Here is a 27,569-nt window from a genome sequence, read left to right as displayed (position 1 = left end):
TTTAGAAAATATTTGCTGAAGGCAGAGCACTTTAAATAACCCACTCTTCTATGATCTCACAATAATCATTTGAATCAATTTCCCCATCCTTGTTTTGTTTCCCAGGACCTTGATGGACAGAACCCGATTAAACAGTCAATAACCATCGGACAGAGTCTGCCATAGGAATAAATCGAGGGCCCAGGAACACGAACACACACACACACCATCATTCCTGATGGCGCTTGAGAACTCTGTTTTCACATTGAGGCCAGAGTCCCTCTCTTTTCCCGTGGTGGAGAAAGGGAAGGTGCTGGTGGAAGAGGCTACCGAGGTGATGGTGTCCACCGGAGTGTTTCATGTGTCCGAGGAACTGGGCCATGAGGTTACGACAGATACCGCCCAGCCCTCCGCTAACAGATCGTGGAAGTCCAAGCTGGCAGAGAGGCAGGCAAATGCAGCATCTGATGAGTATGTTAAGAAGCTGCCCCGGGTGATGGAGAAGGAGAGGGGCAGATTTGGCTGGGGTGAGTAGTAGTGCTGTTAACTTTAATTGTGTACCAAATGGCACCCTATTGGCATCCCATAGGGCTCTGGTCAAAAGTAGTACACTGTATAGGGAGTAAGGTGCCATTTGGTACACACACTTTCTCTACCAGGACTGTTCTTATTTTCTGGCCTGAGAGATTGTTGGTGCCACGAGAGTGAATCTAAAAAGAGAGGTTACTAAGCAACCGTCTGACAGTGTTCTGTGACCAATGTAAGAGATAAAAGGTTTTGAATGATTTACACGGACAGACAGGCTGTGTCCCAAATGGCACCCTATTCCCTACATAGTGCCCTGGTCAAAAGTAGTGCACTATATAGGGAATACGGTGCCACAGTAGTCTGCAGATAGGGGGTTATTGACTATGCACTCTACTATTTTCTCTCCCTCCCCCCTCCACACTCACGCATTGCGTATTGGCCAAACATGTGTACTTTCTCCCTCCCTCTTCTCCTTCCACAGTTTCACCTCCTCCTCCAGCATCTCTTCCTCCTACTCCTGTGCAAAATGGCTGTTCCTTTGGTTTCTCCCTCAGTGATTTGGATATTCTCACAACAACCCCTCTGTCTTCCTATTACTAAGTCCCTTTAGTTCTACTGTCGATATGTCAATGTAGTCTTTCTCCTCGCTCTCTCTCTCTCTCTCTCTCTCTCTCTCTCTCTCTCTCTTTCTCTCTCTAGCTAAGAGACGTAAGAGGCAGCGCTATGTGGAGAAGAATGGCAGATGTAATGTGTCGCATGGCAACATGAGGGAGACGTACCGTTATTTGACAGATATCTTCACCACCCTGGTGGACCTCAACTGGCGCTGCTCTCTCTTTGTCTTCGTTATGGCCTACGCCATCACTTGGCTCTTCTTTGGAGCCATCTGGTACCTGATAGCTTACCTCAGGTGAGAGAGACAGAAAGCAGGCCAGGACAGCACTCATACAGAGCATGCCAGGGGACACTTGGGATGTGTCCCAAATGACACCCTATTCCCTATTATCCGCTCAGTCCCATGCACTTTTTAGGATGGGTCCCAAATGGCACCCTATTCTCTATACACCCTATTCCCCTATGGGTCCTGGTCAAAAGTAGTGCACTAGGGAGGAGGGTGCCATTTCAGACACATCCATGATATCACTGTCTGAGAGAATCACTCTACATCAGGGGTCCCCAATTACATTCAGCTGTGGGCTGATTTGTTTTTGAGCGGATGGTCTGGAGCCCGGAACATAGTTATAAATAATTTGTACACTGCAAATTGACCGCAAGAATCCCAAACAGATATAGTATTTGACAAAAACAGTATAATTTCAAAACTTGATTACATTGGGATATTAGCACATACTGTATGCATTTAGGCGTACAGTTTTTATGTCCAACAATGAAAATTATGAAAAATAATAAATACATTTTGCTCTGAAAACTTGGGGGCCAAATAAAATCACTGCCTATTGGGGAACCCTGCTCTAGATGATGCAATTTATTATCTGTAAAGCAAGTGGAAGTATATTAGTCAATGGATAGTTTTTTCACATCCTACATTTTTATTGCCTCTTTGCTTCTCTCCCTCTCTCCCCTTCACTCTCCCTCCTGCCTCCCACCCAGAGGGGATCTAGATCATCTGGAGGATGAGACATGGACACCGTGCGTCAACAATGTGAACGGATTCATCTCGGCCTTCCTCTTCTCCATCGAGACAGAGACCACCATCGGTTACGGCTACCGTGTCATCACTGACCAGTGTCCAGTGGGAACCATGCTGCTCCTGCTCCAGGCCATACTGGGATCTATGGTCAACGCCTTCATGGTGAGACTCATGGACTGCATCTCAGATGGCACCCTATTCCCTATATAGTGCTCTACTTTTGACCAGAGCCCTATATAGTACAATAATTTTGACCAGAGCCCAATGTAGTGCACTACTTTTGACCAGATCCCTGTATAGCAGTGGTTATTCATGGATGTCAAGGGAAGCCAGGCTTCCCCTCAAAACATTTGAAGAAAAAAAGAAACGATTATTTATGTATCATTTCGCTTTGTTTCATGATTTTCCTTCAATTCACAAGAGGCTGAATGTATCTCATCGGATAAAGCATTTGAGCGAGCGAAACAGCGCCCCTCTGTCTCTGTATTTGTAGCCCATCTATTTGAAGCTGTCTGGTCAAAAAGAGTAGAACATTGTTGCTGCCCATTTTTTTAATTCACCTTTATTTAACCAGGAAGGCCAGTTGAGAACAAGTTCTCATTTACAACTGCCACCTGGCCAAGATAAAGCAAAGCAGTGTGACAAAAACAACAACACAGAGTTACACATAAACAAACGTACAGTCAATAACACAATAGAAATATCTATGCACAGTGTGTGCAAATGTAGAAGAATAGGGAGGTAAAGCAATAAATAGGCCATAGAGGCAAAATAATTACAATTTAGCATTAACACTGGAGTGATAGATGTGCAGATGAGGATGTGCAAGTAGGCTTTACCTAGCATAGACTTATAGATGACCTGGAGCCAGTGGGTTTGGCGACGAATATGTAGTGAGGGCCAGCCAACGAGAGCATACAGGTCGCAGTGGTGGGTAGTATATGGGGCTTTGATGACAAAACGGATGGCACTGTGATAGACCACATCCAGTTTGCTGAGTAGAGTGTTGGAGGCTATTTTGTAAATTACATCGCCGACGTAAAGGATTGGTAGGATAGTCAGTTTTACGAGGGTATGTTTGGCAGCATGAGTGAAGGAGGCTTTGTTGCAAAATAGGAAGCCGATGCTAGATTTAATTTTGGATTGGAGATGCTTAATGTGAGTCTGGAAGGAGAGTTTACAATCTAACCAGACACCTAGGTATTTGTAGTTGTCCACATATTTTAAGTCAGAACCGTCCAGAGTAGTGATGCTAGTCGAGCGGGAGGGTGCGGGCAGCAATCGGTTGAAGAGCATGCACTTAGTTCTGCTTGCATTTAAAAGCTGTTGGAGGCCTCGGAAGGAGTGTTGTATGGCATTGAAGCTCGTTTGGAGGTTTGTTAGCACAGTGTCCAAAGAGGGGCCAGATGTATACAGAATGGTGTCGTCTGCGTAGAGGTGGATCAGAGAATCACCAGCAGCAAGAGCAATATCATTGATATATACAGAGAAAAGAGTCGGCCCGAGAATTTAACCCTGTGGCACCCCCATAGAGACTGCTAGAGGTCCGTACAACAGGCCCTCCGATTTGACACACCGAACTCTATCTGAGAAGTAGTTGGTGAACCAGGCGAGGCAGTCATTTGAGAAGCCAAGGCTATTGAGTCAGCCGATTAGAATGCGGTGATTGACAGAGTCGAAAGCCATAGCCAGGTAGATAAAGACGGCTGCACAGTACTGTCTTTTATCGATAGCGGTTATGATATCATTTAGGACCTTGAGCGTGGCTGAGGTGCACCCATGACCAGCTCGGAAACCAGATTGCATAGTGTAGAAGGTATGGTGTGATTCGAAATGCTCGGTGATCTGTTTGTTAACTTGACTTCCGAAGATTTTAGAAAAGCAGGGCAGGATGGATATAGGTCTATAACAGTTTCTGTCTAGAGTGTTTCCCCCTTTGAAGAGGGGGATGACTGCGGCAGCTTTCAAATCTTTGGGGATCTCAGACGATATGAAAGAGAGGTTGAATAGGCTAGTAATAGGGGTTGCAACAATTTCGGCGGATAATTTTAGAAAGAGAGGGTCCACATTGTCTAGCCCAGCTGATTTGTAGGGATCCAGATTTTGCAGCTCTTTCAGAACATCAGCTGTCTGGATTTGGGAGAAGAAGAAGCGGTGGGGGGGGGCTTGGGAAAGTTGCTGCAGGGGGTGCTGAGATGTTGGCCGGGGTAGGGGTAGCCAGGTGGAAAGCATGAAAGCATAACACTGAATGCAAGGGAAGCCAGTGAGCATTTGGCCTCCCTTGATATTTTTTTTTATTAAATAGCCAATCAGAGTTGAGCTAAACTGAGTGAGCTCAACTGTGAATTGTCCTGGCACAAAAAAAGTGTCAAGGGAAGCCAGTTTGGATTTGGCTTCACACCAGTCACATCAAAAGCAAAATGTGGTTGACAGAAACACTTGAATTGTTGCATCTCGTTGTGTTGCTGTCCTCTGGTGGCTAGCTAGCTAGCTAACATTGTCCCTTTCCTAAATTAGCCATGTATGGAGATAGGGATTTGGACTTGTGGAGTTTTACTTAATTCTCCGTACTGGCCAATGATTATAACGTTGATTCTGATCCAACCATAAATTCATACATTCTACCCCTGGCCTGAGAGGATGGAAATTCAGTATGTAGCTAGACGTAGAAGGCTAATGTTAGCTAGCTGGCTCATCGTTGCCCATGAAAGGAAGCTAGGCTAGCGAGCAAGCATGTAGCCTAGGACAACTAAAACTAAAACCGTGTACTGTATGACAGAGTCATAGACCGTTTCATCAACATGAAAGAGAGGAGGATGGCATTGACGTTTCTCTACAAGTAGAGTGAGTCAATGTGTTTTTCTACTTGCACGAACACACACACACACACACAGAAATCAGAAACATGGACAGCCACATCATATTTAGCTTACGTTAATTAGACTAAATTGTTTTTGGTATCTTTTAGTTGTCAATGTATTAGACTAAGTAAAGGTGTTTTGATGATGTTGAAATGTTGAAGTTGAAATGGTGCTGGAATAGTGGAGGCAGCTCCTGTTTTCTTTGCGACTTGTGGGAATTCTCTGTGGTTCTAAATCAATAGTTGTTTAGCAGTCCAAAAATGTCAGAAACATTAACTTGCTTGACCATGATGTAGGTCATGTAACTGTCTGTTACTGTACATGCAATATGCTTTGTGGACTTCACCTGACAGAGGTTGCTATCTGGTTTTGTGATGAAACAAAGGTGTGGTTGAATTTATTCTGCCACTGTGTCTTCTTATTGTCTTAGCCTTAGGCCTATATATCACAGTTGCAAGGCATATGAACTAACAGGTTATAGAGCAAACAATGCAATTATCACAACACGTAGGTTGTGTGTTGAGGGGCATGTACTAAACTAACAAATGGAATTGTTTTAAGATGGTTATACCATGGATCATTTAGCTATTTGATGTTATATTTTATCAAAATTATTTCATAAAATATTGAACTTTGCCTTTACTACTATAGCCCATAGATACGCATTGAATAACACATTCATAAATGGCCAAAAAGACAGTCAAAGTATAATAAGGAATAAGGTTTTGAAATGTCTGTCTGATATCTAGAAGATATTAGCAAGCTCAGGAAATATTTAAGCTTTTTTGGACACATATTTAATATTTAACCACATTTTCAGGATGTCTCATTGTCTGACAAACACCGCTGTAGCTGGGCCACCTTCCACTGCAGATGCGGAAGACCGACATAGGCAGATGCTGTGGATTGAGACGCAGCCCATGCAAAAAACCTGATACACTATCTCTAGCTTAAATTGACGGATTTTGAAGCATTTTTTTTGTTATGTTACTTAGATTGACTCACATGTGCGTTAATAGACTCTTAAGGTTGAATTTCAAATCATTTCTGGATAACAATTAAGTACCTTACTGTGATTGTTTTAAATCAAAATGCTCAAAAAGAAACCAAAATAGCTTCTTAGCAAAGATACATTTCTCAAGCAAGAATGTTGCTAGCACTGTCTGGGAGTGGTCTTATTGGGGAGGGAAAAAATGAAAACTAGCTGTTACTGGCAGAGAGTTTTGGAACTTTCTTTTTATTGGTCTATTAACTAATTTACCGCCTGGTGATGTCACCAGGCAGACTAAAACTCCATCCCACCAAAACAGGCTGAAATTTCAGTCTGTCTTTTCAAACAGCTGTTTCACAGAAAGAGCATTATCATAATGTTTACAATTTCATAGTATTATTCCAAACTCATAGTCAGAGGTGTAGTGGAGGGAATACGCAGGTATATGCTGTAGATCCACTTTTTTGTGGGCATTACGTATACTAATTTCTTAATCCCCACGATGCGTATCCAAGTAGTGTAGTGGAGGTATATGCAGCATCAACGAATAAGGCTGATGGAACAGATCACAATGTTTTGTTTAAAATGTTGATAAATTATTATTTCTTCACATTTTAAGCACAGCAATGTGCACACGGAGGTAGGCCTTTGCGCAAATGTTCCAAAATACAATCTGCAGGAAAATGGCCACTTTCATGGACAGAGATGGGAATATCATTAAAAATGTAGAAAGAGCAGAGATCTAAAGATGCAACAACTATCACGGGCTGCTAATCTGACAAGGATAATGCCTTTGGATGCTAGACAAGGAAAGAAAATTGATTTCAAAACCAATAGAACAAGAGCACATATGAGGAAATATTTATAAAATAATTGCTTCCACGTTTCTATGGTTGAATTTTGGCTATACGCTACTTTGTAACAAGAAGTAAGACATGCCTCATAATATGAGGTAAAACGCCCAGGTTTCAAACAATTAAGGAACAGGAGAAATATAGCAATGCTAATGATAAGCCTAACCATCTTCTGGTAAATGGAAAGGCTTTTCCAAAAACCTCAATTGAATGTTAAAGGGAAACTTGAAATGTTAACTTCTTATGTGAAAATGGCGCATTTCTATATTTTGTAGTAAAAAAAGATAGAGGACAATAAGTGTTTTCAATGAGATCATAAACCAATTAGTAGATAATTAGGAGGCAATTAGTAGGCAATGCCTACTTATAATTGGTTAAAATCACACGACTCACACCGATGATGTCATTGGAAACACATCTTTATCTTTTTTACTACAAAACATAGAAACGCGCAATTTTCACATACAGTACATTATGTTGATGTTGGGGTGGTGCTGGCAGAATCATATTGTGATTATTTGCGCAAACTCCATCTCATGTGCGCTACAGAAACACAGCAAACCAAACAACAGTGCTACGTGCCTGCACAGTTGAATTAAATGGTAGGCCTAACTACAATAAAAAATGTACATTTCTTAGATTTTTCCCAGACCTCAAAAGTGTGATGATGTGGTTTAAGCATTGTTGTGGACAAAGTACATCCAATTTAGCTGTTTTTCTATTTTAAGAAGTGTGACTTTGAGAGCGAAAACCTTAAAAAATTTGAAAACCTGTGAATATCTGACTCAGTTGACAGCCTCTATTTCAATAGTAGGCCGCTATTGGCCTACAAAACTGGTGGAGGCTGTTGAGGGGAGGATGGCTCATAATAGTGGCTGGAACGGAGCAAATGGAATGGCATCAAACACATGGAAACCATGTTTTTGACGTATTTGATACCATTCCACTTATTCTGCTCCAGCCATTCCTCCCCAATTAAGGTGCCACCAACCTCCTGTTGCCTACTTGCACAGTATTGCTTGGGTTGGCCTGACTGTGAAAGACCAATATGGGATTTATCATTTTAGGTAATTCAGAGTGAATGTCACTATTTGTCATTTTTGGAATTTTTCACACAGGGCACCTTTCCTTCACTGGGCTGGCCGTTTGGGGTTTTTGGGGCACAATTTGAGAAGAATACCCACTTCTCCAGGCACCACTGCACCACTGCTCATAGTGTGGAAATATACACTGAGTTAACAGAACAGTAGAAACACCTTCCTAATATTGAGTTGCACACCCTTTTGCCCTCAGAACAGCCTCAATTCGTTGAGGCATGGACTACAAGCGGTCGAAGGCGTTCCACAGGGATGCTGGCCCATTTTGACTCCAATGCTTCCCACAGTTGTGTTAAGTTGGCTGGATGTCTTTTGGGTGGTGGACCATTCTTGATACACACGGGAAACTGTTGAGCATGAAAAACACAGCAGCATTGCAGTTCTTTACAAACTCAAACCGGTGCGCCTGGCACCTACAGCCATACCCCGTTCAAAGGCACTTAAATATTTTGTCTTGCCCATTCACCTTCTGAATGGCACACTATACAATCCGTGTCTCAGTTGTCTCGAAGCTTAAAAATCCTTCTTTAACCTGTCTCCTCCTCTTCATCTACACTGATTGAAGAGGATTTAACAAGTGACATCAATAAGGGATCATAGCTTTCACCTGGATTCACCTGGTCCGTCTATATCATGGAAAGAGCAGGTGCTCCTAATGTTTTGTACACTCAGTGTATATAAAACACAGGAAATCACATTTGACTGCACTGGGCCTTTAAGTAATCTTTTTCTTCATCTTTTGATCAGGTGGGCTGTATGTTTGTGAAGATCTCTCAGCCCAATAAGCGTGCGGAGACCCTGGTTTTTTCTAAGAATGCTGTGATCTCTCTGAGAGATGACAAACTGTGTCTGATGTTCCGGGTCGGGGACCTGCGCAGCTCCCACATTGTAGGGGCCAACATGAGGGCCAAACTCATCAAGTCTAAACAGACTCAGGAAGGTGAGGCTAACATACCATCCATCGCCATACAAGGTCTGCATCCCAAATGGCACCCTACTCCTTATATAGTGCACTACTTTTGGTCAAAAGTAGTGCACTATATGGGGAATAGGGTACCATTTGGGATGTAATTATAACTTTTCACATAATCTATTTCTGTATATTATGGAAGCATTCGGAATGTATTCAGACCCCTTTACTTTTTCCATTTTGTTATGTTACAGCCTTATTCTAAAATTGATTAAATGATATCTTTTTCTCATCATTCTACACACAATACCCCATAATGACAAAGCAAAAACAGTTTTTTAGAAATATATGAACATTTATTGAAATGAAAAAAACTTCAATACCTTATTTAAGTAAGTATTCAAACCCTTTGCTATAAGACTCAAAATTGAGCTCAGGTGCATCCTGTTTCCTTTGATCATCCTTGAGATGTTTCTACGATTTGATTGGAGTCCACCTGTGGTCAATTCAATTTATTGGACATGATTTGGAAAGGCACACACCTGTCTATATAAGGTCCCACAGTTGACAATGCATGTCAGTGCAAAAACCAAGCCATGAGGTCAAAGGAATTGTCCGTAGAGCTCCGAGACAGGATTGTGTCGAGGCACAGATCTGGGGAAGGGTACGAAAACATTTCTGCAGCATTGAAGGTCCCCAAGAACAGAGTGGCCTCCATCATTCTTAAATGGAAGAAGTTTGGAACCACAAAGACTCTTCCTAGAGCTGGCCGCTCGACCAAACTGAGCAATCTGGGGTGAAGGGCCTTTGTCAAGGATGTGACCAAGAACCAGATGGTCACTCTGACAGAGCTCCAGAGTTCCTCTATGGAGATGGGAGAACCTTCCAGAAGGACAACCATCACTGCAGCACTCCACCAATCAGGCCTTTATGGTAGACTGGCCAGGCGGAAGCCACTCCTCATTACAAGTCACATGACAGCCCGCCTGGAGTTTTCCAAAAGGCACCTAAAGGACTCACAGACCATGAGAAACAAGATGCTCTGGTCTGATGAAACCAAGACTTAACTCTTTGCCAAGCGTCACATCTGCCAAGCGTCACATCTGGAGGAAACCTGGCACCATGAAGCATGGTGGTGGCAGCATCATTCTGTGGGGATGTTTTTCAGCGGCAGGGACTTGGAAACTAGTCAGGATCGAGAGAAAGATGATCGGAGAAAAGTAAAGAGAGATCCTTGATGAAAATCTGCTCCAGAGCGCTCAGGACCTCAGACTGGGGCGAAGGTTAACCTTCCAACAGGACATCGACCCTAAGCACACAGCCAAGACAACGCAGGAGTGGCTTCGGGACAAGACAGAGGAAATCTGCAGAGAAGAATGGGAGAAACTCCCCAAATACAGGTGTGCCAAGCTTGTAGCGTCATACTCAAGAAGACTCGAGGCTGTAATCGCTGCCAAAGGTTCTTCAACAAATGATTGAGTAAAGGGTTTGAATACTTATGTGAATGTGATATTTACATGAGTATTAGCAAAATTAGCAAAATATTATAACGTTTTTACAATCCTGTCTTGGAGCTCCACTGGGAATTCCTTCGACCTCATGACTTGGTTTTTGCTTTGACATGCACTGTCAACTTTGGGACCTTATGTAGTGTTTTCTTTGTTTTCAACCTCGTGTTGCATTTCAGGGTCACGACTAGTCGTAAACCTTGGCTGCAGCATGTTTTATACCCCAGGGTAGGAAGGGCATTCCCATCTTTATGACACACTCTCTGGGTTCCCTGGGGCGTAGCTAGTTACGAGGCAAGGTATTATAAATTGCTATGATCTCGTTTAGACAACTAAAATCACAGTCTTATCGTCACCAAAACATTCTCTTTCATCTGGATATTTTCTACATATCATAAAGTATGTAAACATCACATACACATTATGAAAACCTTCAAGTTATCATGTTTTCATTTAACTTTTAATAACATAACAACATCGACTTTCATTTTCATATTCCATCTATCATTGTTACCACCATTTTGGCTGATGAAATATAATGTCCCAAAGTCCATTTATTGCATGTTACAGTTCTGAGGTAGATTCTCCATAAGGCCCAAACAGACATTCCAGTCCTAAACACTAAAGGACAAAGGATTCGTCTGCTGCTTTAAGATTTACAATGGGCGTGAGGTATCATAACCCCCCCCCCCATCAATCCCTCTATACCTCTCAGAGATATCTCTGTAGAACCGTGATCCACTGTAACCTGATCCTCACAGGCCAGTCATGACAGTCCCCCTCTGGTGGGTTGAACTTGGAAGGATCCTGCATTTTGCAACCCACCATAAGAATGACCATTGGATGTCCTGGTTTGTGGATCATTGTAGCAGTCCCCCCCTGGTGGTTTAACCTGGTAGGATTTCTGCAAGCTGCAGACCACCACCAGAATGGACAGGGGAGGTCCGGCTGTGGCTCTGCATTCCGCCCTGTCGCCCGGTTGTCCCGGCTAGTGGATCTAGGCAGTAACTTAGGCAGACGTTAATAACACACAACACTCAGGCAATACATCATTACATCTCTGACCCAAATGTGTGGCGTTGTGGCACTAACTGGTGGTTGTATGGGGAACTTGTTTATGGCTCTATCACTTCCTAAGTCTCAAAGGAAATGAAACAAAAATGAATAAAAACATAAACAAAAGACATACAAAATATAGCTACCACACCTTAACCATCTAATTTGGACTAAAGGTCTAAAGGACTAAAGGTCTTGGCTAAATGACTATCATGGCATTGTCTCTAATGTCATATCTAGGGGGATCCTACTTGAAGGTAGGTAGTTAAGGCACTTGGAAAAAATGGCACCCTGAATGACAAATCTTACATTGGGGACATTACGGTGCTGTCCTAGCAAATTCGGGAGAGGAGGCTGTGGATGGACCCCCTGATGGGGTTTCAGGATCTATTGCCAACTTTTGAAAATCGGGATCGCTTCCGTCCCACGGGTGATCCTAGTTTAAGACCTCATTAGGTCTTCCATTGCACATGTGCACCTGTTGACGTAGTAGGTGCACACGCCAAGGGAAATAAGACCAAGGATCATGGTAACAGTCAGGATACTGTCCGGCACCGTCCAAGAGCGGGTGACAGACCAATCTTTTGGCTTGTAGTCAGTCGCGTCAACTAATAGTGCCTCATGCTAAGACCAACAGTCATTGGTCCCTCATACTGGATTTGGTTTTGAATGGCTCGTGATAACTCAAGGGAACACTTAGCAAAAGTGTCAGCCATTTCAATATCTGTGTCTATCCTGTCGTCGGGAAGTTGGTATGGAGCGAGGTCGGCTATGTGGATAATCGCCCCCTCTGGTACCTTAACAAAAACAGTCTGGGTGGGGAGGTTCAGTTGGGTGGTTGAGTCATGGCATTTGTAAGTCATAGTGGCGGACGCGAACAGGGTGTTAACCAACCATCGATTCCCTACAACCTCTACTTGTGTGGTAGTGACCCCATCCCTTGCTGTTAGTTTGGCTCTTCAGCATTCTTCGCTCTGTGTTATCCCTGACGAACGGTTTGCTAGGACAGAGGTAGTGGACGTCTTTGGTTAGAGTACACATTAACAGGTTAGGGGTGAGATAGAGATGGCAATTTTCACATGGGTACTGTCGCGCCAGAATCCTACATTTAGAACCGTTTTCAATCTATAAATATTCTCCAGTTCAACAACCGGCAGCGTCAGTAAAAATCCCACATCATTACGATCAACATCAACGTGTATTGGGATCGCCGACCCCAGATTATAGGCCAAATGTGACTGTAATGGCCTAATCGTGGTTGTGGTAGCTGAGGTCAATATGTCGTGCACCATTGAGAGGGGCAGTAGATATGAGGGGATTCTATTCATGGCCAAATGGTCCATAGAAGAGCTAACTTCATGGAGAAAATCCTCCAATAAGAATCAAACCAATTTAACATGGGCATAGTCATGGTTCATGACCTCTACTAGCTTCCCTACCGACAGGAGGGTTTTGTTCAGGAGAGTGGCGTGTGTGTTTACCACCAGAATAGTGTCCTGGAGAGACTTCCCCACATGTTGCAATGCTTTCATCTGTTGCTGGATAAGTAGCATCTCCCTAACATTTCTCTTGACTGTTGCTAGACTGACTGTGTTGACGGCAGTGGTACCTAGAGCAAATAGTGACCCTACTGCTGCACCTATCATGAGTAGTGCCCAGACAAATTGTTTTTCTTGCCTGGGCTCTGCTAGTTCTGACTGGGTGACTGTGAACTTTTGGAGTTGGGCCAACATATGGGCAGTGTCTAGCTGGGCATGCTTATCTGCCTGGGTGGTCCAGCCAGCCCAGGGCCAACTCAAATACGCTGCAGGTGGAATGTGTTGGCGGTACACGTTCTTCGCATCTAGGTGGACGTGTGTGTACTCTGCAGTTGGTTATAAAAAGTCCTGGATCATCACGGAGAACGATTCTCGTAGGGCGTCCGCTCCTGATTACATCTGCTGGGTTGGTTTTGACCAGGGCGCAGAGTGTCAGGATCAGTCAAAGGAACTCCATCCTACAGAGACTCAACATCAGAGATATTGTTTGATTATTTCAGTTATTTGCTTTTGTAAACAAATGTTGACACAACAAATTTAGCTGATTTTCCTATTTTGAACAGCACAGCGCAGGACAATATCAACAGTGACAACGAACGTATATCTTGTAGCTGGGAAGAGAAGAAAATATGTTAGGTGCAACATACTGATCTCCAGGACGGGATCAGCTTAGGATACTTAAGAATTTTCTTAGTATCTCTGACTTGCTAGGTATCTGTCTATTCAGTGCGGTCTATTCGGTGTTTTGATGTTGCTGACTGCTTGGATTCTGTTAGACTGTGGCAGGATGCCCTCAGCACCCACCAGAAGCCCAACGTAGTTTACCTTGGTCCTGCACCATTGTCCTTTCATGATGGCCAACTTAGCCCCTGCTGCCCCGAGTTGGGTAAGAACATGGTCCATCTCGTTGAGGTGACCAAGTCCCACTTCTCATGAGAACGTCGTCCACATAGATTATCATCCCCCTGGAGGCTGCGTCTGGCATAGCCTTGTGCAGGAAGATGTTGAACTCTGAGGGGGAGTTCGCATATGGGCAACGATTGAACGTGAAGAGCTTGTTCGAGAAAGACAAAGCCAACTTGTGTTGGTCACGAGGGTCAACTGTCATGGTCCAGAAACCATTCGCCACATAGACGGTGGAGTACTTGGCGTTTGCCACCTTTGGCAACTCTTGGTCGAGCTGTATCATTGGCCAACAAGACAATGGAACCAGCTTGTTGAGTTGTCTGTCGTCAATGGTAAGACGCCATTTACTTGTTGGTTTCAAAACAGGCCACACGGGAGCGCTGTTGCATTCCTTAATTATCCATTTAGCTAATAGGGAGTCGATAATCTCTTGTACCGCTGCGTACGCTGCAAGCAGAATTTTGTATTGTTTAACCTGTTGGGGGTAGGGGGCAGTATTGACACGGCCGGATAAAAAACGTACCCGATTTAATCTGGTTACTACTCCTGCCCAGTAACTAGAATATGCATATAATTATTGGCTTTGGATAGAAAACACCCTAAAGTTTCTAAAACTGTTTGAATGGTGTCTGTGAGTATAACAGAACTCATATGGCAGGCAAAAACCTGAGAGGATTCTATATGGGAAGTGGCCTGTCTGACAAGTTGTTCTTCATCTTGGCTCTTTTTATTGAAGACTGGGGATCTTTGCTCTAACGTGAGACTTCCTACGGCTCCCATGGGCTCTCAGAGCCCGGGAAAAAGCTGAACGATATCGAGGCAGCCTCTGGCTGAAACACATTATCGCTTTTGGCAAGTGGCCGATCAGAGTACTATGGGCTTAGGCGCGTGCCCGAGTCGACCCCATGCTTTATTTTCTTTCGTCTGTTTACCTAAATGCAGATTCCCGGTCGGAATATTATCGCTTTTTTACGAGAAAAATGGCATAAAAATGGATTTTAAACAGCGGTTGACATGCTTCGAAGTACGGTAATGGAATATTTAAATATATAAATGTTTTGTCACGAAATGCGCCATGCTCGTAACCCTTATTTACCCTTTCGGATAGTGTCTTGAACGCACGAACAAAACGCCGCTATTTGGATATAACTATGGATTATTTGGGACCAAACCAACATTTGTTATTGAAGTAGAAGTCCTGGGAGTGCATTCTGACGAAGAACACCAAAGGTAATAACATTTTTCTTATAGTAAATCTGACTTTGGTGAGTGCTGAACTTGCTGGGTGTCTAAATAGCTAGCCCTGTGATGCCGGGCTATCTACTTAGAATATTGCAAAATGTGCTTTCACCGAAATGCTATTTTAAAATCGGACATATCGAGTGCATAGAGGAGTTCTGTATCTATAATTCTTAAAATAATTGTTATGCTTTTTGTGAACGTTTATCGTGAGAAATTTAGTCAATTCGCCGGAAGTTTGCTAGTTCTGAACGTCACATGCTAATGTAAAAAGCTGGTTTTTGATATAAATATGAACTTGATTGAACAAAACATGCTTGTATTGTATAACATAATGTCCTAGGTGTGTCATCTGATGAAGATCATCAAAGGTTAGTGCTGCATTTAGCTGTCTTCTGGGTTTTTGTGACATTATATGCTAGCTTGAAAAATGGGTGTCTGATTATTTCTGGCTGGGTACTCTGCTGACATAATCTAATGTTTTGTTTTCGTTGTAAAGCCTTTTTGAAATCGGACAGTGTGGTTAGATTAACGAGAGTCTTGTCTTTAAAATGGTGTAAAATAGTCATATTTTTGAGAAATTTAAGTAATAGCATTTCTAAGGTATTTGAATAACGCGCCACAGCATTCCACTGGCTGTTACGTAGGTGGGACGATTTCGTCCCGCCGGCCCTAGAGAAGTTAACAAATGTAGGAGCTGCTCCGGGCGGCGTAGGAATAGGCACCACATGAATAGCCGTAACACCACAGTCCAGTGAGTCGGTCGACCAGATCTCATTGTGTTTGTTAATTTCTATGGGCTAGGTGGGACGTTAGCGTCCCACTCTATTCAACAGCTAGTGGAATCGCGTGGCGCGAAATACAAATACCTCAAAAATGCAATAATTTCAATATTTCAAACATACGACTATTTTACACCATTTGAAAGATAAGACTCTCGTTAATCTAACCACATTGTCCGATTTCCAAAAGGCTTTACAGCGAAAGCAAAACATTAGATTATGTTAGGAGAGTACATAGACACAAAAAACCACACAGCCATTTTTCAAGCAAGCATATATGTCACAAAAACCCAAAACACAGCTAAATGCAGCACTAACCTTTGATGATCTTCATCAGATGACACTCCTAGGACATTATGTTATACAATACATGCATGTTTTGCTCAATCAAGTTCATATTTATATCAAAAACCAGCTTTTTACATTGGCATGTGACGTTCAGAACTAGCATACCCCCCGCAAACTTCCGGTGAATTTACTAAATTACTCACGATAAACGTTCACAAAAAGCATAACAATTATTTTAAGAATTATAGATACAGAACTCCTCTATGCACTCGATATGTCCGATTTTAAAATAGCATTTCGGTGAAAGCACATTTTGCAATATTCTAAGTAGATAGCCCGGCATCACAGGGCTAGCTATTTAGACACCCAGCAAGTTCAGCACTCACCAAAGTCAGATTTACTATAAGAAAAATGTTATTACCTTTGGTGTTCTTCGTCAGAATGCACTCCCAGGACTTCTACTTCAATAACAAATGTTGGTTTGGTCCCAAATAATTCAGTTCAATAGTTCAAAAATTGTATTCCCACCGAAAACTTCCGGTGAATTTACTAAATTACTCATGATAAACGTTGACAAAATACATAACAATTATTTAAAGAATTATATATACAGAACTCCTTTATGTAATCGCAATGTCAGATATTAAAATAGCTTTTCGACGAAAGCACATTTTGCAATATTCTGAGTACATAGCTCAGCCATCACAGCTAGCTAATTTGACACCCGCCAAGTTCGGGGCAACCTAAACTCAGAATTACTATTAGAAAAATTGGATTACCTTTGCTGTTCTTCGTCAGAATGCACTCCCAGGACTGCTACTTCCACAACAAATGTTGTTTTTGTTCCAAATAATCCATAGTTATGTGCAAAAACCCCCATTTTGTTTGTGCGTTCAGGTCACTATCCAAAGGGTAACGCGTGAGCAAGAGTCGCAGCACAGAATGAAGAAATAAAACAGCACTAAAATGTGTATTGGTTAGTTACATCACTGTTGTTAGGGAAAACAATAACATTTATCTTAACCTGTTGTGGTATAGTATTTGCACGCCCGGACAAAAAAACATACCCGATTTAAACTGGTTACTACTCTTGCCCAGAAACGAGAATATGCATATAATTAGTAGATTTGGATAGAAAACACTCTAAAGTTTCTAAAACTGTTTGAATGGTGTCTGTGGGTATAACAGAACTCATATGGCAGGCAAAAACCTGAGAAAATTCCATGCAGGAAGTGGCCTGTTTGCGAATTTGTAGTTCTCCCTTTGCTTCTCTATCGAAACTACAGTGCCCGTGGGGTTATGTAGCACTTTCTAAGGCTTCCATTGGCTCTCTAAAGCGTTCAGAAAGCGGATTGACGTGTCTCCTGTCTCCGGGCAGAGTACAGGAGCACAGTTTGTCAGTGGACTGCCTGGTGGCTAAGAGATAGGAAATGCGCATTCACGAGACCTCGCCATTCTTTCTCTTCCTTTTTGAATGAATACAGCATTGTCCGGTTGGAATATTATCGCTAGAGAAAAATACCATAAAAATTGATTTTAAACAGCGTTTGACATGCTTCTAAGTACGGTAAAGGAACATTTTGACATTTTTTGTCTCGAAACCAAAGTATTCCACCCCTCTGTGTAGTTACTGGCTATATCTGACCTATTATAGCAATCTCAGGAAGAAATCTTAGACATGTATTGATTGGTGGGGAGTTAACCTCTCTAGGGGAGGTTGGACGAAATCGCCCACACTATTCAACAGCCAGTGACAAATCAGAGCGCCAATTTAAAACCAAAACATGTCATAATTCAAAGTTCTCAAACATAGGACTATTTTATAGATACACTTCTCCTGAATCGAACCACGTTGTCCGATTTCCAAAAGGCTTTACTGTGAAAGCAAAACATTAGATTATGTTAGGAGAGTACATAGACACAAAAAACCACACAGCCATTTCCAAGCAACTAGCATGCATCACAAATACCCACAACACAGCTAAATGCAGCACTAACCTTTGATGATCTTCATCAGATGACACTCGACAGAAACATTTGTTTGAATGGCAATAGCTCTTCCATTCCTGTTTCAGTGAACATGCCAAAGTAAGCTGAACGAAGCCTATGATATTAGGCTTGTGGGTGTTCATTCTAAGCTTGTTTGGCATTGTTAGCCAATGAGCTGTCGTGTTTGCGAGTCGCAGAACCAGTGAATTATAATTTCAAAGCCGTGGCAAGTTTAACGTAGTCTTTTTGAACGTGTTGTTGTTGTAGACGGATGAACCTTGTTACATGTCTGTTGGACGTTCACTTCAACAGGTAAAGCCTGTCGGTATTTGTAGCATTAGGGTAGCCATCCAAGGCGTCCTCTATGTCTGCTAAGAACGTCAGTGTCGGCTTTCCTGGAAAGATGCAGAACTTTCTGATGATTTTGTCAAGGTGATCCCCGCCAAGTGCGCAGGGAGCATCGGCACCCTCCGGTGGGGAATTGTGGGCCGAAAGGCCAAGAGGTAAAGCCAAGCTTTGGTTTTGTAGGCAAGGACGCGCCATGTTACTCTGGGCCGAATGGCAAAGAGGAAAAGACTGAGGGACCCCTAAGAGACGTGAAGTCTGAAATCTCCTGTCGTCTACATTCCTTTGTTCCCTGAGATCTGGATGTGAGCTAGGTTGCTCGGTTGGGTAGACCTGCGATAGTGCGTGACTGTTCTAGAGTTCCTCCAGATGGTACCTAAGTGTGTTATTCTGCTGCATCGCAGAGTCCACCTGGGAGCCTAGGGTATTTATTTTAGACACGTGAGTGTCGCACTTGCTCTAGGATGGCCTCATACTTACAGTTGAAGTCGAAAGTTTACATACACCTGTCGTGTCTTTGGGGTAACATTAAACTGAAGACACGTTTATCAATTAACTCCCTGTAATTATTATCACGCGATCAAACTGATTCATCGTTTAATTGTAATTAACTAGGAGATCGGGGCACCAAGGAAAATATTCAGATTAAAGTTATAATTTTCCTAATATAACTTTCCTATATTATAACATTATATATTATATACTATTACAGTATAGGCCGATTATCTTCTGGTTTAAATGGTGTATTTTACCTCGCGTCCAGTCTCATTCCAAACATCGTAAATTGTTGTATCTGCACGAACCCAGTCTTTACTAAGAGTCTTCCATACATCAATTGTCTTAAAATCATTTATTTACTAAACTAATTAATTCACAGAAAGTATACAAACAGTAATTATCATCACAAAGAATTGGTAGAGTAATGTGCCCTAGTGGGCAAAAACAGGCATGGCTGGTCTGTTAGACAATGGGTCATAAAGGGCAGCTGAGAAGACCCTACAGAGTTCATTAATATTAACAATTGACAATTGAACGCTCACTCATTCGGGAACAATTGCAATCAATATATATTTACGCTCAGTGTGTCGTCGGGATCCTTGTTGGAGCGTCGTTCTGTGGAGAGTTTTGTCTCTCTCTCTCTCTGTCTCGGTTAGAATGGATCTTTCAAAGCGACATTCATTAATGTCGTCATAGAATGGATGTTTCGTTGGTCTTCGCGTTCAATGATATAATTTACTTAGCTGCAGACTAATAATTAATATCAAAGACTTGTTCTTATTCTGTCGGTATCAATAGTCTAAAAGTTAACCACGTGGTATGGTTCACTTTCAGTAGATGGGTTGGATGGTCAAACCTATTGGCCAACTCATCAATTGAGTGGAGGCCTGGTCTGGAGAAATGTAAATCAGGGTATAGTTTTATAGTGAACATGTCACATGACGCCTGGTCCTGTCTGTGTCCCTGGGGGCGTGCCGATGACTGAGTTAAGCTTGGTACAGAAATATAATTCTATCACATTAACATCAGTACATAGCATCTCAATGTATTACAAATAGCTTTATCCTTATTAATACATTCTATACAACCATGTGAATGCAAGTCTCAAGGCTGAGGCTATTATATAAACCGTTTTATGGTAATATGGCTATATTGTCTCTTCTGAGTATCACAAAATTGTACCAAGCGGACCAGTTCGTAGCTGGATTCTTCACCAATCTTTCATACCTTCTCCAGAACACAAATGTCGCTTGGCTCCCCAATTCTGTGAGTTGGAAGAATTTCCTGTGTCTCTCTATGGGCCATGTGGCCAGAGACTCTTCTCTGGAATTTTACCACTCCTTCACACAGGGACTGGGTGGGGGAAGGTAGGTTGGGGGATGGTGCAAGGGGGGAGGGGGTCAACTGTCCTCCCTGTACTCAAAGAGGCCAACGTCATGACACACCTTAGCCAAATACATTTAAACTCAGTTTCTCACAATTCCTGACATTTAATCCTAGTACAAATTCCCTGTCTTAGGTCAGTTAGGATCCCCACTTTATTTTACATTTACATTTACATTTAAGTCATTTAGCAGACGCTCTTATCCAGAGCGACTTACAAATTGGTGCATTCACCTTATGATATCCAGTGGAACAACCACTTTACAATAGTGCATCTAAATCTTTTAAGGGGAGGGGGGGTTAGAAGGATTACTTTATCCTATCCAAGGTATTCCTTAAAGAGGTGGGGTTTCAGGTGTCTCCGGAAGGTGGTGATTGACTCCGCTGTCCTGGCGTCGTGAGGGAGCTTGTTCCACCATTGGGGTGCCAGAGCAGCGAACAGTTTTGACTGGGCTGAGCGGAAACTGTGCTTCCTCAGAGGTAGGGGGGCCAGCAGGCCAGAGGTGGATGAACGCAGTGCCCTTGTTTGGGTGTAGGGCCTGATCAGAGCCTGAAGGTATGGAGGCGCCGTTCCCTTCACAGCTCCGTAGGCAATCACCATGGTCTTGTAGCGGATGCGAGCTTCAACTGGAAGCCAGTGGAGAGAGCGGAGGAGCGGGGTGACGTGAGAGAACTTGGGAAGGTTGAACACCAGACGGGCTGCGGCGTTCTGGATGAGTTGTAGGGGTTTAAAGGCACAGGCAGGGAGCCCAGCCAACAGCGAGTTGCAGTAATCTAGACGGGAGATGACAAGTTCCTGGATTAGGACCTGCGCCGCTTCCTGTGTGAGGCAGGGTCGTACTCTGCGAATGTTGTAGAGCATGAACCTACAGGATCGGGTCACCGCCTTGATGTTAGTTGAGAACGACAGGGTGTTGTCCAGGATCACGCCAAGGTTCTTAGCACTCTGGGAGGAGGACACAAGGGAGTTGTCAACCGTGATGGCGAGATCATGGAACGGGCAGTCCTTCCCCGGGAGGAAGAGCAGCAGATTTTAAGAATGTGAAGTGTCAGAATAATAGTAGAGAGAATTATTTATTTCAGCTTTTATTTCTTTCATCACCTTCCCAGTGGGTCAGAAGTTTACATACACTCAATTATTATTTGGTAGAATTTCTTTTAAATTGTTTAAATTTGGTCAAACGTTTTGGGTAGCTTCCACAAGCTTCCCACAATAAGTTGGGTGAATTTTGGCCCGTTCCTCCTGACAGAGCTGGTGTATCTGAGTCAGGTTTGTAGGCCTCCTTCTCGCACACGCTTTTTCAGTTCTGCCCACAAATTCTCTATAGGATTGAGGTGAGGGCTTTGTGATGCCCACTCCAATACCTTGACTTTGTTGTCCTTAACCCATTTTGCCACAACTTTGGAAGTATGCTTGGGATCATTGTCCATTTGGAAGACCCATTTATGACCAAGCTTTAACTTCCTGACTGATGTCTTGAGATGTTGATTCAATATATCCACATAATTTTCCTACTTCATGATGCCATCTATTTTGTGAAGTGCACCAGTCCCTCCTGCAGCAAAGCACCCCCACAACATGATGCTGCCACTCCCGTGCTTCACGGTTGGGATGGTGTTTTCGGCTTGCAAGTCTCCCCCTTTTTCCTCCAAACATAACGATGGTCATTATGGCCAAACAGTTGTATTTTTGTTTCATCAGACCAGAGGACATTTCTCAAAAAAGTACGATCTTTGTCCCCATGTGCAGTTGCAAACCATAGTCTGGCTTTTTTAATGGCGGTTTTGGAGCAGTGGCTTCTTTCTTGCTGAGTGGCCTTTCAGGTTATGTCAATATAGGACTCGTTTTACTGTGGATATAGATACTTTTGTACCTGTTTCCTCCAGCATCTTCACAAGGTCCTTTGCTGTTGTTCTGGGATTGATTTGCACTTTCGCACCAAAATACATTAATCTCAAGGAGACAGAACGTGTCTCCTTCCTGAGCGGTATGACGGTATGACGGCTGTGTGGTCCCATTGTGTTTATACTTGCGTACTATTGTTTGTACAGATGAACGTGGTACCTTCAGGCATTTGGAAATTGCTCACAAGGATGAACGAGACTTGTGGAGGTCTTGGCTGATTTCTTTTGATTTTCCCTTGATGTCAAGCAAAGAGGCACTGAGTTTGAAGGTAGACCTTGAAATACATCCACAGGTACACCTCCAATTGACTCAAATGATGTCAATTAGCCTATCAGAAGCTTCTAAAGCCATGACATCATTTTCTGCAATTTTCCAAGCTGTTTAACCTCTCTGGGACGCTAGGGACATGTATGTTTTGTTCGATAAAGTTCATATTTATATCCAAAAACCCCATTTTACATTGGCGCGTGATGTTCAGAAAATGTATTGCCTCCAAAACCTCCGGTGAATGAGCACATCAATTTACAAAAATACTCATCATGAACGTTGATAAAATTTACAACAGTTATTGAAAGAATTATAGATACACTTCTCCTTAACATAAGTCTTCGATAATATTCCAACCGGACAATAGCGTATTCATTACAGAGGAAAAAAGAAGGAACGGTGCGCCTGCGTGCCTGCACAGTAAACAACTCATTGGTCCCAGGCTTGAGACAGCTCTTATTCTCTCCCCAGTAACAGTAGAAGCATGAAACAAGGTTCTAAAGACTGTTGACATCTAGTGGAAGCCTTAGGAAGTGCAAAATGACCCCAGACACTGTAGTTTGGATAGGGAATCACTTGAAAAACTACAAACCACTTCCTGGTTGGATTTTTTTCTCAGGTTTTTGCCTGCCATATGAGTTCTGTTATACTCACAGACATCATTCAAACAGTTTTAGAAACTTCAGAGTGTTTTCTATCCAAATCTACTAATAATATGCATATCCTACCTTCTGGGCCCGAGTAGCAGGCAGTTTAATTTGAGCACGTTATTCATCTGAATTTCCGAATACTGCCCCCTGTCACCAAGAAGTTAAAGGGACAGTCAACTTGGTGTATGTAAACTTCTGACCCACTTGAATTCTGATACTGTGAATTATTTAACTTAATCTGTCTGTAAACAATTGTTGGAAAAATTACTTGTGTCATGCACAAAGTAGATGTCCTAACCGACTTGCCAAAACTATAGTTCGTTAACAAGAAATTTGTGGAGTGGTTGAAAAAACGAGTTTTAATGACTCCAACCTAAGTGTATGAAAACTTCCGACTTCAACTGTATCTCTCATGGTATGCAGGGAGAGGTCTCGAGTGCGGAGCGAGAGATTTAGTGATGCGATGTCCTCATTTTGCTTAGAGGTCACTTTTTCCAACTTTCTCACCTGGGCTTTCTCATCGTTCATTAAATCAGCGACTTCAAGGAGTTCCGCTGTTTTGTCATCCAACTTGTTCATTAACTGATCGTCTTTTATCTGCAGCTTTTGGAATTGAACATTATTGCTTTGAGTGGTTCCATTCAAACTGTTTGCAGGGCATCAAGTTGCTCGCCCCCATTTTTAGCTAGCTCGTCAGATTAATCTAGTTTTGCGTGGACTTCATCGTATTTATTTTTTGCTAAAACAAGTTGTTCCTGTAGAATACGGACTTGGTCAAGAGTTTGTTCATGTTCTTTGTCATAAGTGTTAGCCAGATCTTTCAACTGATCTGTTCTCAGACGCAGTTTCTCGGTGAGCAGCAGCTTGTCTTTGTCGGCTTTTATCGTCAACTTCCTGGTTCTCTCCACCTGTCCCTTCAACTCCACTGCTTCCTGCTCGTACCTCTGCTGGGCACTGAGGTATTGGACCACTGTTCATCTCTGCTGGTGGGCATAGTTTAGGGCTAAACTGGAGAGAACCTTCACAAAGCATGTGCCTGATGGTCTATTTTGGAGAGTGTCTGTCGCAATTTCTCTAGTTTTTCCGCTTATGGCATCGAAATCTAACATTTTCAGCCCCTCGGCATAGTTAAGATTTGTATCGCTGCTGAGGTCAGCGATCAATCTTTCCATGGCTGAGGGTTCGCTTATTAGCGGGAGAATGGGGGGCAACCCATCTGATAGCTTGCTCATTGTTATGATTATCAGTTATTTCAATTTATGTAAAGTTTGGGTTTTGAGTTGGAAGCTGCAAACACGATTTAAATCAGTTTATAAACGTTCATCAATACTGGATCAGTAATGTGAGAGTTGTGCTAATAATGAACTTGCAAAAGCAAATTTGATTGATTAATCAATTTTAATGATAAATCAAACTTGTCTAGGCTATTTGGGAATTCAACTTTAATTAACCTGAAAGCGTTGCTTTATCTAAGTTAATGTAGAAAGTGTAAAATGATATCATTCAGTGTAACCTGAATTATTTAAACAATTACTGGCGATTCTTCACCACCAGAGGTCACTGATAGCACAAGCTGAATTGTAATGCATGTATTTATGTGTTGAAGGTCTCCGTTGGGTATATCTGATGGTCTGGTCTTTCGTCTTCAGGTGTAAGTCTCTGATTGTCCACAAGATGTCACAATGTCCTTTCTCTTATTCATCTGTTTCCTTGCACTCGTTCTGTGAGAGTGGGCTTCTTAGGATGCTAATCAGCTGTGCCGACACTCCCAGCTTGGGTAGGAGGGCCTTGTAGACAACCGATGATGTGAAGAGAATAACTGGTTGATCCTTCTTGAATTCACCTTCTTAGATACAGTAGCTACTCCACCATAAACTTGATTGTTCAGATATTTTTTTTGGTCTTGAACCTTGTGTTGCGTTTCGGGGTCACGATTAGTTGTAAACCTCAGCAGCATCGCGTGGTAAACTTAGCCTGATATGTAAATTCTTAACTCACATGTTTTATACCCCAGGGTAGGAAGGGCGTTCCCGTCTTTATGACATGCTCTCTGGGTTCCCTGGGGCGTAGCTAGTTACGAGTCAAGATATTATAAATTGCTATGATCTCATTTAGACAACTAAAATCACAGTCTTATCGTAACCGAAACATTATCTTTCATCTGGATATTTTCTACACAACAAAGTATGTAAACATCACATACACATTATGAAAACTCTTCAAGTTAGTTAGAATGTTTTCGTTATAACGTCTTGATTTAACTTTTAATAACATAACAAAATCGACATTCATTTTCATATTCCATCTATCATTGTTACCACCATTTTGGCTGATGAAATATAACGTCCCAAAGTCCATTTATTGCATGTTACAGTTCTGAGGTAGATTCTCCAATAGGCCCAAACAGACATTCCAATCCTAAACACTAAAGGACAAAGGATTCGTCTGCTGCTTTAAGATTTACAATGGGCGTGGGGTATCATAACCCCCCCATCAATCCCTCTATACCTCTCCCCTCTGCAGGAGGGAGAGATATCTCTGTAGAACCGTGATCCACTTTGTCATTATGGGGTATTTTATGTAGATTGCTGAGGATTTTTTTTAAATGTAATCCATTTTAGAATAAGGCTGTAACGTAACAAAATGTGAAAAAAGTCAAGGGGTATGATTACTTTCTGAAGGCACTGATATATACTACCCCATTTATGAACTTTAAATACTTATTAATCATTAGTCGTAATAGAGAAATGAGGGGTGCTAAAACCATTAACCTCTGGTGTAGCCCCTCGGCTATCTGTAGGAGGAAAGTACATGGTGGGAGCAATTAAGCTTGGAATGTACTGAGCGTAGGGAAAGCGATCACATGTGGCAGGCATTGATAAGGGGAGTGAGCCATAGATTAGTGAGATTAGGTCAATTCACGTTAAGGGAGAAATAAAAGTTTATGGACCGTATCACTTAGTGTCCTGCCCTGCAGTAAAGATAAAATGTTTGTTCAGATGTGTAGGAGGAGACAGCCTAGGAGAAAGGGTTAAATATCACTGCTTGTGTGAAAAGGTTTTTGTCTATTGCAGCTGTATTGATCCTCTGGGAAGAATAAACTTGGTTTAAGCTTTCATAGTGTCCGTCGAGTTTTTACTCTGAGAATTAGAATCTAACAGTGAAGACATCATAACTATGAAATAGCACATATGGAATCATATAGTATCCAAAAAAGTGTGAAATCAAAAAAACATTTTGAGATTCTTCAAATAGTCACCCTTTGCCTTGATGACTACTTCGCAAACTCTTGGCATTCTCTCAACCAGCTTCATGAGGAATGCGTTTCCAACAGTCTTGAAGGAGTTCCCACATACGCTGAGCACTTGTTGGCTGCTTTTCCTTCACTCTGTGGTCAAACTCATCCCAAACTATCTCAATTTGGTGATTGTGGAGGCCAGATCATCTGATGCAGCACTCCATCACTTTCCTTCTTGGTAAAAGCCTGGAGGTGTGTTTTGGGTCATTGTCCTGTTGAAAAACAAATTACATTCCCACTAAGCGCAAACCAGATGGGATGGTGTATCGCTGCATAATTCTGTGGTAGCTATGCTGTTTAAGTGTGCCTTGAAATTCTAAATAAATCAATGACAGTGTCACCAGCAAAGCACACCCACACCATCACATCTCTTCCTCTTTGCATCACGATGGGAATCATGCATGCGAAGATCATTCGTTCACCTACTCTGCGTCTCACAAAAACATGGTGGTTGGAACCAAAAATCTCAAATTTGGACTCATCAGACCAAAGGACAGATTTCCACCGGTCTAATGTCCTTTGCTCGTGTTTCCTGGTCCAAGCAAGTCTCTTCTTCTTATTGGTGTCCTTTAGTAGTGGTTACTTTGCAGAAAATCGACCATGAAGGCCTGATTCACGCAGTCTCCTCTGAACAGTTGATGTTGAGATGTGTCTGTTACTTGGGCTACAATCTGAGATGCAGTTAACTCTAATGAACTTATCCTCTGCAGCAGAAGTAACTCTTGGTCTTCCTTTCCTGTGGCGGTCCTCATGAGAGCCAGTTTCATCATAGCGGTTGATGGTTTTTGCGACTGCACTTGAAGAAACTTTAAATGTTCTTGACATTTTCCGCATTGACTGACCTCCATGTCTTAAGGTAATGATGGACTGTAATTTCTCTTTGCTTATTTGAGCTGTTCTTGCCATAATATGGACTTGGTATTTTCTTCTTCTTCTGTATACCACCCCTTCCTTGTCACAACACAACTGATTGGCTCAAATGCATCAAGAAGGAAAGAAATTCCACAAATTAACTTTTAACAAGGCACACCTGTTAATTGAAATG

General features: G+C 42.4%; 1 protein-coding gene across 3 annotated transcripts in view; it reads left to right on the top strand.

Moving 5' to 3' along the window:
- LOC106600485 (G protein-activated inward rectifier potassium channel 3) overlaps positions 1 to 27,569 on the top strand; it is a 32,050-nt gene that overhangs the window by 2,025 nt on the left and 2,456 nt on the right. For all 3 annotated transcript variants that reach the window (XM_014191862.3, XM_014191861.3, XM_014191860.3), the window contains exons 2-5: positions 106 to 506; positions 1,207 to 1,417; positions 2,119 to 2,320; positions 8,709 to 8,901. In XM_014191862.3, coding sequence (XP_014047337.1) covers positions 218 to 506; positions 1,207 to 1,417; positions 2,119 to 2,320; positions 8,709 to 8,901 — 895 coding nt within the window. In that variant the 5' untranslated portion in view covers positions 106 to 217. The remainder of the gene's footprint in view (positions 1 to 105; positions 507 to 1,206; positions 1,418 to 2,118; positions 2,321 to 8,708; positions 8,902 to 27,569) is intronic.

Source organism: Salmo salar, chromosome 03, assembly GCF_965601325.2.
Source record: "Salmo salar chromosome 03, fSalSal1, whole genome shotgun sequence".
Taxonomy (NCBI): Eukaryota; Metazoa; Chordata; class Actinopteri; order Salmoniformes; family Salmonidae; genus Salmo; species Salmo salar.
This window is presented reverse-complemented; position numbering and strand designations above follow the sequence as displayed.